The 14,049-nt window shown below is 38.8% G+C and overlaps 1 protein-coding gene across 8 annotated transcripts in view; it reads right to left on the reverse strand.

Moving 5' to 3' along the window:
• Window positions 1-14,049, reverse strand: part of TAB3 (TGF-beta activated kinase 1 (MAP3K7) binding protein 3) — a 94,475-nt gene that overhangs the window by 26,911 nt on the left and 53,515 nt on the right. For all 8 annotated transcript variants that reach the window (XM_025276857.2, XM_006058084.3, XM_044936968.1 and 5 more), the window contains 4 exons: window positions 12,674-12,784; window positions 9,470-9,661; window positions 2,012-3,473; window positions 1,034-1,194 (listed from right to left, as the gene is read on the reverse strand). In XM_025276857.2, coding sequence (XP_025132642.1) covers window positions 1,034-1,194; window positions 2,012-3,473; window positions 9,470-9,571 — 1,725 coding nt within the window. In that variant the 5' untranslated portion in view covers window positions 9,572-9,661; window positions 12,674-12,784. The remainder of the gene's footprint in view (window positions 1-1,033; window positions 1,195-2,011; window positions 3,474-9,469; window positions 9,662-12,673; window positions 12,785-14,049) is intronic.

Consider the following 14,049-nt stretch of genomic DNA (forward strand, 5'->3'; position numbering starts at 1 on the left):
TACTTCCCTAACCAGGAATCAAACCCATATCCCTTGCCTTCGGGGGCAAAGTCCTAACCACTATATCAGCTAGCAGCTCCCAAACCCTTAGCTTCTCTTTCCCTCCTTTGTCTCTGAACTTAACCTTGGTCAAAAGAGGTTAAGAATGCCTTCAGGTAAAAGAATAGAGCAAGTTGCTTCCTCAAGAACACACAAGAGTTCTACACAGAGCGCTTTAGAGGGCGACTAGTGAGAGCAAAGTACATGGAGGACACAGATCCACTAGCTGAAGTGACTTCTCACTCAACCTCACAGATCACTTACCATATATAGTATTCAAGTTTTTTCTTGAGGGATGGCTCGATTCTTCCCTCTAGCAGGTATACACTAAACTCCTCACTTTGGACCACACTCATAAGCTGAAAAAATTGCTTGCTAAATCAATGTTGAAGAGTCAAATGATATTTGGGGTCCGAGGTTTTTAAGAACTGTTGAACTTACATAGCTACCAATTTGTTAACAGTATGTGGCCCAAATCTATGCATGATAGTACTTCTATAACCCCTGTTACAACTCCTATTCATACTGTTATCTTAGTTTCTACAATTATCTACACTTCAAAATTACTCTGCTTGATAATGATCTAGAGTCAACACTTTCCCAAGATGCATATCGATCTTGCTCTAACTCATGTACATGAATGTACTGAGAAAAATAACTGTCTTAAATATATATGTACATAATACACAAAAGCTAAATGAATACCTGTGAACACTTATAAAGCGTTTGGTCAAGTTTTACTTCTCATTTCTATTCTAACAGAAAGCAATCTATAGTGATGAGCTTTAAAATACTCATGAAACTATGGAATTCCCCCAAGAGAACAAAAGAAACTATCCATTTATTTGGCTGAGAACAAAAGGCAAACATCCTTCATGTGCTGCTGACAGAACAAAACGCTACCAGGAAGAGAACTTAACATCAGAAGCAGCAGCCCAGACAGGCAACATGCCCCCTGGCCCCCGCCTAATACATCCTAGTAGATCCTACTTACCGTTGGGATCGCCGTGGTGCAGCTGACCCTTCTGAGCCGCCTCTGCATCAGGTCATGCTCCATACCATTAACTTCTGCCTTCAAGCGCTCTAGCTCCTCTTTCTCAAGTTTCAATTGCTTTGCTAACCTCTCCATCCTTGCTCGCTGATGTAACAGCAAAGCTATAGCATTACAGACAAAGTCATTGCAGAAAATAACACTGAACAAGTGACAGGGACATCTGTACATGCATGGCTAATGTATGAAATACCCATAAAGACCCCGGTCATTCAAGTTCAGTTGACATTTATTCTAAAGTCTTGCTAATGTGATTTGGCCTTCCTGTGTGCTTTAATTTGGATCTGGTTCCTTCTGCCAAAATAATATCATCTATACATTCCTCCTCTTCTATTGTCCTTAGTTTCCCTAAGATTCTCTTTAACGATCCCTGGGTGTCATTTCACATATACTAAAAGAATAGTCAATTCTCCCCTATCTTTTAACAAACTTTTAAGATACTTTCTTCTCTTTATACTGAGTTAGGTCCACTGTGAACTACCTCAATAATGTTTTTCATTACCAACGCTACTTTCCGTAAATACACAATACTTAAAACTTCCTCACCCCCTTCAGTCCATCCACTTAAAAAATATTTAAATTTTTCCCTGTGATAAGCTTTAGGCCACCCTCTGAGTCGCTTTTTCCTACTCTGTAGTTGGTGTTTTGGACCATGTTGATTTCACTGGCCTATAATTTTCTCCCAATGAATGCACTTCTTAACATAGTCTTTGAAGGCACTCTTATCATGACTGCATTTTTCTATTTTAAAGTAAAATCTGTAGATGATTCTGAAGCACTAACCCTATTCTTAACAGCAATGCTACTGCCAAATATTTAATACATAGTACATTAATTAAACACCTAATATAAATTATTTACTTTGAGTAGGAGATTGCCATCGCCCCACAAAGACATGTCATATAAAAGGGCTGAAATTACCTTGTGTATAAGCATAGTCATCAGATCCAGAACTGGAACTTCTCTGATATTTATGGCTTCCCTTTTCTCCCCCAGAGCCTGGTATCACTGAAATGGGCTGGATAGGTTCTGGGGCTGCAGAACGTTCTTCTTGGTCCACTAAATTTAACAGATTTTCAGTCATGGCTCGGCCTACAGTGATTTTAAAAACGGTCGTTGGGTTTGGTATCATCCGAGGAGATGGTGATGGAGCACAAGAAGGTCCAGTGGGCTGTGTATATGTAATATACACAGGATTGACAGTAAACGGAGGTTTCGGTTGACTGGATATCCCTCTGGAAGGAGAACTTGATGGTGGTGTGGTGGCTGTGTACAATGAGTGCTGATTCCGTGGAGATGGCTGGTTACTGATAGGTGAAGGACTCCTATTCATGGCTGTTCCAGATCTCTGAGAGGGTTCGACTGTAATTTCTATCTTCTTCATGGATCCTTTGGGTAAGCTAGATGTTGTATATGGGAGATAGGCTACCGAATGGCTTCCCTGTTTCTGATAGCTAGGAGGTCCTTGTTGATATGGATGGGGTGGCGTCGTTGAAGGACTAGGTGGCATAAAGACATGAGAACTGGGGTGGCCCAATGGAGACGGTTGTACTTGATGCTGAGGAGAGCTGAAGGGTGAAGGACACTGAGAAGGAGGTGGTGAATGGTAAGCAGGTTGAGGGATCTGCTGTTGTTTGGGAGAATACTGAGAAGGTGGATAGTTTTGTTGATGTGGATACACAGGTAAAGGACGCTGGCTATAATGAGGCACTGGGCCCTGTGGTGAGGACTGCCAAGGTGTATTTTGAGGAGTCTGTCTTCCTGATGAACTCTGAGATGTCTGTCTAATATAAATAGAACCAGGAGACCCATACAGATTGCTTGGAATTTGTGGAAGAATTTGTAAAGCTCTTGGTACAGTCTGTCCAGAAGGGAGGTTTTGGGATACTGTAACAGTAATTGGATTGGTACTATACCGAGGTATGTGCATGTAGGAAGGAGGTGGCGGCGGCGGTGGTGAAGGCCCCTGCATAGCAGATGGAGTCATTCCTGTTTGCATGGAAGATGGCTGTTGAGGTGGCTGTGAAGGAGGAGTAGCTGCACTTCTGTTCTGTTCATTCATAAAAAAAGGATTGTAGTTCGGAGTAGTAGCGACAACAGCTGGAGCTGAGTGTGGTTCCTGAACTAAACATATCAGCTGTTTACCTGCTGCATGCTGTGGATCAATATGTCCATCACTTGAGCTATGTACCAGCGTTCGACCGCCATTAAGTTGCACGCCATCTCCTGGGTGGTAGCTACTAGGAGAATGAATACCCAGGTTAATATGCAAAAGGCGGTTTCTATTCATCCTGCTGTCATCTGGACTATGGTATTCCATATATAAGTATTTACTACTCTCCTGGGAAAGGGCTCGGCAACAGGCTTCCAGATTGTTGTTATTCTAGGGGAAAAAAAAGGGTACACAGAACATTGGCAAACATTAACAGATCCTAATAGTGGAACTGAAGCTTTGCCATAGATTTATGTAAACACAATTGTCAGAAAATAAGTAGACCGTAGTATTTTTACACACAAAAAGCTTCACGGTCATCAATCCTGAAAGGCAGATCCCAAACCATTCATATTATTTTACAGACATTTAGCTCACATAACGAGTACTACCGCTACTGCTACTGCTACAGAAATGTACAGTACCTACTAATGAACCTTGTGACTCAACCCCAACTTTTCTGACTCCAAATCCAGGACTCATCTTACATTTGTTGCATCTCAACAAATTACAATGTTGGGCTAATCTTGGATTCACCACACTTGCTGTAATCTACAAGTATAAGTCATATCCATTATTAATATTTACACTGATACACAGGAAAATAACCATGCGTTAGTTTTCAAAAGGCAAACAAACCCCAAAGTGAAAATAATAACAATAAAACTCCTAAAGATTCAAAACAGTAAAAATTCTCAAGCAGCCTATACTTTTTATTTCACCAGTTATCCCTATATCACTTCAACTGTTTCATTATGAAAGATTAAGTTAACTGAAGAAATCAGTAAAAAAAAAAACAACAAATTCACTCTTTGAATTATGTTTCTAGGAGTCTGCCAAACTTATAGTAATTTAACACAAAACCCACCCAGTCTTGACTGCCTTAATGAAATTCATTCACATTCCCACAGTCTCAAAGTTTTTACTTGCTCAAAAGTAGCTTGGTAAACTTTCAAAATTTCAATTTTTAGAATTACATACACACACAAAGATGGTAAATAACAAACTGCCATTTTAGATGTTCCAATCAACAGCAATAAAGCAGTATTCCATTAAACAATATAATTCAGAACTATTGTATTAGTCTAAAACACATTTATTCATGCCCTTTTAAAGTTTCTCAATTATCATGACCATCTCTGTATTTCATAAATATATACAAAAATATGCACATATACACATATTACTGTACTTTAGGGAGAAGTACATTTTATCAAAAGCAATAAAAGCAAACACTTCACTTCTGCTGCGAACCGAATACAGCTAAATAAAAAGCATGACATAAAATGCTTTAATTTTAGAGGGAGAACTCTTAGGGTTTACTGACTCCAACTCAACTCATTCCCAGATGAAAAAAGACATGCCTGGGAAGTTCCAAGACTTGACATCAGGTACTTAACTAGCTGGCTGGAGAGCCAGTTCTAGATTCTTCGTTTCCAGACACTCAGTGCTCTTTCCATTGTCATATAGTAATTTCAGGGGCTACTGTATGATGCCAAAAGTACATTGCTATACTGAAACTTTAAGGAGTGAAAGAAAATTCAGTCAAGCAAACCTGTGTAAGATGAATTCTCAGAAATACAACAAATTGACTTTATCAAAATGCCACAATAACTTTCCTCCTTTTCCTTCTATAAATCTTTTGATACTAAACTTCAAACACTTTTTACATTACCCGAACCAAGGAAAAAAGGAATTGTTGACATTGAAAAAGAAAATAATTACGTTTGGGCTTTTTCTTATCCTGCTTTAAATCATGCTGATCAAGGGTGGAGAGGACACAGATATTAAGATAGAAGATAGATATTGTTACATATCAGTGAATATCAGTGAAATATCAGTGAATTTGGAGCCAAAAGATTCAAACTGGTTGCTGACTAGACAATGCCACTGGCAGATACATGAAAGGAAGAAAAAAAAACAGAGAAAATAAAATAGCTCCTTCAAGGTGTGTATAAATCTATGGATTAAAAGGAGAACAAAATCTATAGAGTTTTATTTGAAATCTAAAGCAGTTACAGCCACTTTATTATTTGACATTTTTTTATCAATTATGTTTTCTTTTTTTTTATTTTTTAACTTTACAATATTGTATTGGTTTTGCCATATATCGAAATGAATCCACCACAGGTATACATGTGTTCCCCATCCTGAACCCTCCTTCCTCCTCCCTCCCCATACCCTCCCTCTGGGTCGTCCTAGTGCACCAGCCCCAAACATCCAGTATCGTGCATCGAACCTGGACTGGTGACTCATTTCAATTATGTTTTCTACACTGAATTAGTTTCCACAAAAAAGAACTAAATTCTAATGATACAAAGTTGGAAGTAGTCAGCCTATTCATACACATGTCTGTAAGTGACAGGCTGAGTATATTTTCTTAGGAAGAAAAATTTAAAACCATAAATAAAAGATGGTTAAGTGTTTTCTTTATGAAAATATTTTAATAACGCCACAACAGATTCAAACATTGTATCAGACCTGCTAAATGTTTTAAAAAGAAAAAAAGAATAAAAAATTTATCAAACAGTAAATATGAATAAAAAATGATAATAGTTTAGCCAAAGAGGTCAGAACTTTTAAGAAAACATATATGAACACTCCTGAAAAGACTGAGGCAATAAGGCATCATATCCCACAAAACTGATCCTCCGTTGGGGGATGACAGCCTAGAGGGATGCTTTAAAGCTTGTATATTAAATTCAAACCACTGGAGAAAAACAGAGGGAGGGAAGAAGGAATATGTTTAGAGTTGGGGATAAAACAGATAAACAAGGACCTACTGTATAGCACAGGGAACTATCTTATATTCAACATCTTTAATAACTTATAGTGGAAAAGAATCTGAAAAACAAGGGATATATATATATATATATATATATATATATAAATTCAGCTGCTCAGTCGTGTCCGACTCTTTACAACCCCATGAACTGCAGCATGCCAAGTGTCCCTGTCCATTATCAACTCCTGAAGCTTGCTCAAACTCATGTCCATTGAGTCAGTGATGCCATCCAACCATTTCATCCTCTGTTTTCCCATTGTCCTCCTGCCCTCAATCTTTCCCAGAATCAGGGTCGTTTCCAATGAGTCAGTTCTTCACGTCAGGTGGCCAAAGTATTGGAGCTTCAGCTTCAGCATCAGTCCTTCCAATGAATATTCAGGATGGATTTCCTTTAGGATGGACTGGTTGGATCTCCTTGCCATCCAAGGGACTCTCAAGAGTCTTCTCCAACACCACAGTTCAAAAGCATCAATTCTTCAGCACTCAGCTTTCTTTATATTTATAGTCCAACTCTCACATCCATACATGACCACTGGAAAAACCATAACTTTGACTAGACGGACCTTTGTCAGCAAAGTAATGTCTCTGCTTTTTAATATGCTGTCTACAATGGTCATAGCTTTTCTTCCAAGAGGCAAGCGTGTTTTAATTTCGTGGCTGCAGTCACCACCTGCAGTGATTTTGGAGTCCAAAAAAATAAGTCTGTCACTGTTTCCCCATCTATTTGCCATGAAGTGATGGGACTGGATGCCATGATCTTATTTTTCTGAATGTTGAGCTTTAAGCCAACTTTCTCACTCTCCTCAAGAGGCTCTTTAATTCCTCTTCACTTTCTGCCATAAGGGTGGTGTCATCTGCACATCTGAAGTTATTGATATTTCTCCTGGCAATCTTAATTCCAGCTTCTACTTCATCCAGCCCGGCATTTCGTATAATGTATTCTGCATACAAGTTAAATAAGCAGGGTGACAATATACAGCCTTGACATACTCCTTTTCCTATTTGGAACCAGTCTGTTGTTCCATGTCCAGTTCTAACTGTTGCTTCTTGACCTGCATATAGATTTCTCAGGAGGCAGGTCAGGTGGTCTGGTATTCCCATATCTTGAAGAGTTTTCCAGTTTGTGGTGATCCACACAGTCAAAGGCTTTGGCATAGTCAATAAAGCAGAAGTAGATGTTTTTCTGGAACTCTTGTGCTTTTTTGATGATCCAATGGATACTGGCAATTTGATCTCTGGTTCCTCTGCCTTTTCTAAATCCAGCTTCAACATTTGGAAGTTCATGGATCATGTACTGCTGAAGCTTGGCTTGGAGAATTTTGCGCATTACTTTGCTGGCATGTGAGATGAGTGCAACTGTGCGGTAGTTTGAACATTCTTTGGCATTGCCTTTCTTTGGGACTGGAATGAAAGCTGACCTTTTCTAGCCCTGTGGACACTGCTGAGTTTTCCAGATTTGCTGGCATATTGACTGTAGCACTTTTACAGCATCATCTTTTAGGATTTGAAATAGCTCAACTGGAATTCCATCGCCTCCACTAGCTTTGTTCATAGTGATGCTTCCTAAGGCCCACTTGACTTTGCATTCCTGGATGTCTGGCTCTAGGTGAGTGATCACACCATCGTGGTTATCTGGGTCATGAAGACCTTTTTCGTACAGTTCTTCTGTCTGTTGTTGCCACCTCTTCTTAATATCTTCTGCTTCTCTTAGGTCCATACCATTTCTGACTTTAATTGTGCCCATCTTTGCATGAAACGTTCCCTTGGTATCACTAATTTTCTTGATGAGATCTCTAGTCTTTCCCATTCTATTGTTTTCCTCTGTTTTTTTGCACTGATCACTGAGGAAGGCTTTATATATGTGTGTGTTTATATGTATAAAAGCTATATCATTTTTCTGTTCACCCGAAACTAACACAACATTGTAAATCAACTGTACTACAATTAGAGGGAAAAAAAGGTAAACTACTATGTCTTATATGTATTACCCACAAACAGAAATTTTCCAGAGAGAGTAGGTGATAAGTCTCCATACTGATAAACAACAGTAATCCCAGATGAAGAAAAGACAAAAAAACTGACGACAATGTAAGTTATCAATACATCTTCACTGAGCTGAGTTAAAAGTTCCATTCTTTCAACTTAGTAAGATGAAAACAAGCCATGAGTAGACTACAGATAATAAAGGGCTAAATTAAATTATATTAAAAAAACAAGGTCAGACCTAGGTGGAGCCCTAGGTAAGTTAGGAAACTGACTGCTAGGAAGTGGTTTACACTACAAGGATTTCACTCCAGAAACCAAAATGGGGCTTAAGAGTGGAAATTCACACTGGAATTGTTATGTGTGAGAAAATAAAGACAAGCTCTAACACAAGAACAAGACCTACTAGAAGGGCTTGCAAACAAAGGAAGCACCTCTGTTACCACCACTGATCTGGAAGTCTCTAGCCTCAAATAACCTCAGCTACATCTAGGTTTATATTATATCCCAGGCAACTCACACTGTAAGGGAGAGCTTGCAGATTACATACAGTAAGGTGGAATTTGAACTGGTGGAGTAAGCAAATGCAGTGGGGAGGGTAGAACTGCTGCTCTCAAAGCTCAACCAACTAGGGAAATGCTACAACCTCAAACACACTGAGATTCTGTGAAGGACGATGCAAAACTCAATAGGTGGAGCATTAGGCATATTTCTCTGCTGCCCCTTGAGTGGGAAGACATGTTCTATCAGAGATGAAAGATTTATTTCAATAGAAGACAATAGGGCAAAACTAACATGATTAAAGAAAGAAGTCTTATACTTAAAATTGGATATTAGTGAGCATTTATCAACTAGAAAAACAGGAAAAAAAACGGCGGGGGGGCAAGAATGCTCTAAAAACTTCAAAAAATAGGCTTAAAAAGGTATATGGTCTATTAAGTTATAATGATAATCTTACAATTCAAAATTCAGTTCTAATGACTTGGGGACTGATGACAGAAAGCTCAAAATGTAAGAAGTGAAATGCATAAAAACTCTTTTCTTCTTTTTGCTACATGCTTTTGTTCTTTTCTCTACATCACTGGTTGTCAATGGGAAAGATTTTGCCTTCCGTGGAACACGGAGATTTTGTCTGCCATGTAAACATTTTTGGTTGTCACAAGTGCAGGGATACTAATGGCATTTAGCAGGTCCTAAACATCCTATAATGAACCAGGCAGATCCCTACAACAGACACTATATCTAGCCCACAATCTCGACTGTGCCATGGTTGAGAAATCCTCCTCTAGATGTCTCCCCAACATAAACAAGAAAACTGAGTTCTTCTCACTACAATACAAAGCCAGCTCTAATAAGGAAAACTGTCATGTAATATCACTATCATTGGCGAGTAATCTACCTGTAACATGCACTGAGACACCACACCCTCTGGAATCTCAGGGAAACGTTGTCGGAGGTCATGGAGAACCTGCATATCAAGCTGTGGACTGCTTTGCGCCATGCCAGAGCAAATGGAGGTCAAGTTTCTCTTAGGAAATGGATGCTAACCGGCCTTCCAATAGTAATGGTCTTCCAATACTGCAGTCATTTTCTATTAAAAAAAATTAAAGTATGGTTAAATTTATTCACATATTTCACTTTATTCCAAAAGAAACCATCAATACCATAAAATAGAGAGATCTACATATTCTAAGTATACCAAATTCTACAGTTGAGACATTGACGAATTCTACTTAGCCAAAGATTTTTCTGATGTAATATATAGCTAATCACTGGTTTAAAAACAACAACAAAAAAGTCCCCAAACTTCAGTTCCGTTTTAATAGTTAAAAACTGAAAAAAGCAGCAGCTACATTAAAAAATATAGAGTATTACTGTTTGGTGACCATATTTTTCTAAGTCTTTGCAAGTCCTACTTACATATTATCACTCACGTTTTCCTAAGGCCTATCACATGTCACTCACTCCTCTAAAGGGGGTTAATCATTTTGAGTGTCGGAAGTAATACAATCAGGCAACACACCACAAATCAAACACGTCCTGTTTGCCTTACATTCTTCCTGTACTTTGAAGTCAAAAGGTTTGAATTTGCAGTTTGAGTAAAGGAAAGTCAATGTCTAAATGAAATTACCGAACAAACAAACATGGACATGTAGAATCCTTTGTTTTCAAAGACGATGCTGGTGGCCCGTCAGTAGCCCGACGTGCCTAGCTATGCTCTCACCCAGTTATGGTGCAACTGGTGCAGGCGCTAAGATGCCAGGATTTGAGGGCACACTTTGAGTAGAAGCAAGTGACCCCCAATCTCACTGGTAGAAGTCAAGTTAGGCACCCATGTAATAAAAGGCAACTCGTGAACTTAATAATGAAATCATAAATCAAGTGGCACCATCAAATATCATTAACTGATCCCTTTTTTAGTCTCTGTTTTCCATTTTTATAAGGGGAAAACTGTTCAGTGTATACCACACAATCTCATAGTATTTCTGCTATGATCACTCATGATAGGGTTAAATATTTCTAGCACTAAGAAGCATCTTCCTAAGATGCATGGAAATCTGTCTCTTGCACACAGGTCCCCCCTGAACTTTAAATAATACCATTGTCTGGGGCATTATAGAAACTACAGAGAATATTTTACAACTTCAAAATGCTAAAGGAAAATACTGAATTACTTTTGCTGATTTAAAATAAGTATATAATTAAAAATAAATACCATGAATTATCCTTTGATTAAAAATAAATAAATTTAAGAAAAAGGAGAAAAAAAATACCACGTAAACTCTAATTTGACCTTAATTATAAGCAGTGACCTTCATTTTGCATGCAATCTGTTGACTTTTACTGGGCATCAAGCTCTCTCTTTTCTTCCTTCTAAGCCAAGACTGTCAAGAGTAGTCTACACTCTTTGTATCTATAAGGTGGCAACTAAACCCTATGTCTAAGACTCTGCCTAACCATAGGTAAAAATAGCTATTACGACCACTTTAATGATGTCCAACATCAACATGGAGGCTACTTAGTGAACCTAAAAAAATACAAATATAGGAAAAGAATACAGATACAGATAACACATACATGCACAGATTTAGGCTTTCTGGCCTCCCTATCCAAGTCTGCTCCCTGCAGTAAGTCTGCTGTAATCTGGCTCAAATCATTGATCACTGAAATTGTCTTTTCATCATCTTTCCACTGCTAAATGCAGACAATATATCTTCTGGATTCTATACCCCCTAACCTTTGCAGCATCTGACACTACTGATCAAAACTTTTTTTTCCCCCCCTCGGTCTCTATAACATCACAATAGCCTGTTTTCCACCCATCTTTCTTGTCACATTAATTCTTGCCTGGATTTTGCTCTCTTCTCATTTTACATCTTTGTGCCCAGTAATGGCACCCACTACTAATGTTTCAAAAACATTTAAAGGTGATGGTTACCAAATTGCTATCTTAAGTACCATGTGAGCTGCCTCTAGGACTCCACACACACAGTTTACTGCCTACACACAGCACCACCTGGATATTTGCAAAGATATTAGTATGTACAAAAAGGAACTCCTGACCACAATCCTTCCCCAAACAGTGTTCTATAAATACTACTACTATTCAGTTAACATAACTAGAAACCAGAGTGTGCTCCTTGACTTCCCATTCTTGCACAACCAACTAAACAGAAATAGTAAATCAAATGGGTGATGGTATATACCCTGGTTCTGCCACTTAGTAGTATCTAGGAAAGAGACTCCAGCTTTATGCCTTTAAAGCCTCATATTTAAATTGGAAATAGTTGGAGGGTTGTAGCAAAATTTAAATACCGAACAGTAGTAAGTCAGGAAGCATTAGTTACTATTATTTAGGGCATGTCTGAATACTGTTCTCATCAACATTACACCAGCAACTTCCTGCTGCTCTTCCTGTCTCAGGTCTTGCCTTCCCCCACATCATAGCCAGAATATCTGTTTTCTACTCTCAACCAAACAGGATCTATGTGTGATCCTGTGCATGGCTGTCCCACACTGCCTCCTCTCAGGGCATTAGCCCATGATATTCCATCTGCCTGAGATGCTTTTCTATCTTCCTCCCTCTTCAATGCTTCTCCAAGCCATATTGATGCTGCAAAAGTCGGTATTGGTGGCTCTTCCACCTCTAAGGAGTCTTCCATTGACAACCACCCTCCCCCAACTTAGTCCTGCTGCTATAACTCTCCTCCTCCTACACTGGGCTAAAGGATCCTCCACTATATTCCCACAGCAGGCTGTGCTAATCCTCATAGGAGAGCCAAACACAGTATACTGAAACCACGTGTATATGAAGTTCTTGCATATGGAAGTGTAGCTCCACCTAGAATGTGTTATTCCAGAGAGAGGGGAAGTACTCAAATAATGATTGGAGCTGATTATAAGGACCTGAGAGTCAGCTTGAAAAGGTTTCCACTGGCCAACTCTGTGACAATTTGAGCACCAATAATGGAAAATAATGAATTATAGACCTGTATGAAAGAGGAACCCATGAGTCCTAATCCATAAGAGTTACATAGCCCAATAATAAACAGTTAAATACACACATGCACAAATAAAAGGAGAAGGGAGGGCTTTTGCTTACAGTGGAATCCAACTGGTAAATATGTGCAGGAAGTGCTGGAGCTGGAGCAATCATCATTTTGCAGCCATCACAGTACAGACTACTTCAAGAAATCACCAATGGATGCTGCACCTAAGGGCAAATTTGGATGAAGTTAGGCTATATTAATGGTCTTAAAGTTTCTCCCCAGAGAACTGCTTATTAGCTAGCTGCAAGTGGGATATTTACCTATACAATGGAGAAACTGAACAACATCTTGGGTAATCAAAATTAACATCACCAATGAGGGACAGATGGACAGTGTACACCACCAGATATGATACCCCGAGAAGAATATATCATTTTATAATATTCCAGCTAGGAATACATCATCTAAAACTGTTCATGAAAAATAGACAAATCCAAAATGAGAAACATGCTATTAAAAATAAAACCCAGGGAGTGGGAAGGTGAGAATGTCATGTTAAAAAAGTGCCAATGTCCTAAGAGACAAAGGCTAGAAAAAAATCAAAGACTAAAGACAAAACTAGAACCATGACAACTAAATGTAATATCTGATCCCAGACTGTATCCTATAGTAAATGGAGAAAATGTTATAAAAGAAATGAATGGATCAATGGACAAAACTGAAATGTGGACAATACATCAGGAAAAGTATTCTACCAATATCAAGGCTGTATATTGTCACCCTGCTTACTTAACTTATATGCAGAGTACATCATGAGAAATGTTGGGCTGGATGAAGCACAAACTGGAATCAAGACTGCCGGGAGAAATATAAATAACCTCAGATATGCAGATGACACCACCCTTATGGCAGAAAATGAAGAACTAAAGAGCCTCTTAATGAAAGTGAAAGTGGAGAGTGAAAAAGTTGGCTTAAAGCTCAACATTCAGAAAACAAAGATCATGGCATCTGGTCCCATCACTTCATGGGAAATAGATGGAGAAACAGTGGAAAGAGTGGCAGATTTTAATTTTTGGGGCTGCAAAATCACTGCAGATGGTGACTGCAGCCATGAAATAAAAAGACACTTACTCCTTGGAAGAAAAGTTATGACCAATGTAGATAGCATATTAAAAAGCAGAGACATTACTTTGCCAACAAAGGTCCATCTAGTGAAGGCTATGGTTTTTCCAGTAGTCATGTATGGATGTGAGAGTTGGACTATAAAGAAAGCTGAGTGCCGAAGAACTGATGCTTTTGAACTGTGGTGTTGGAGAAGACTCTTGAGAGTCCCTTGGACTGAAAGGAGATCCAACAAGTCCATCCTAAAGGAGATCCATCCTGAATGTTCATTGGAAGGATGTTGAAGCTGAAACTCCAATACTTTGGCCACCTGATGCAAAGAGCTGACTCATTTGAAAAGACCCTGATGCTGGGAAAGATTGAAGGC

Source organism: Bubalus bubalis, chromosome X (genome assembly GCF_019923935.1).
Source record: "Bubalus bubalis isolate 160015118507 breed Murrah chromosome X, NDDB_SH_1, whole genome shotgun sequence".
Lineage (NCBI taxonomy): Eukaryota > Metazoa > Chordata > Mammalia > Artiodactyla > Bovidae > Bubalus > Bubalus bubalis.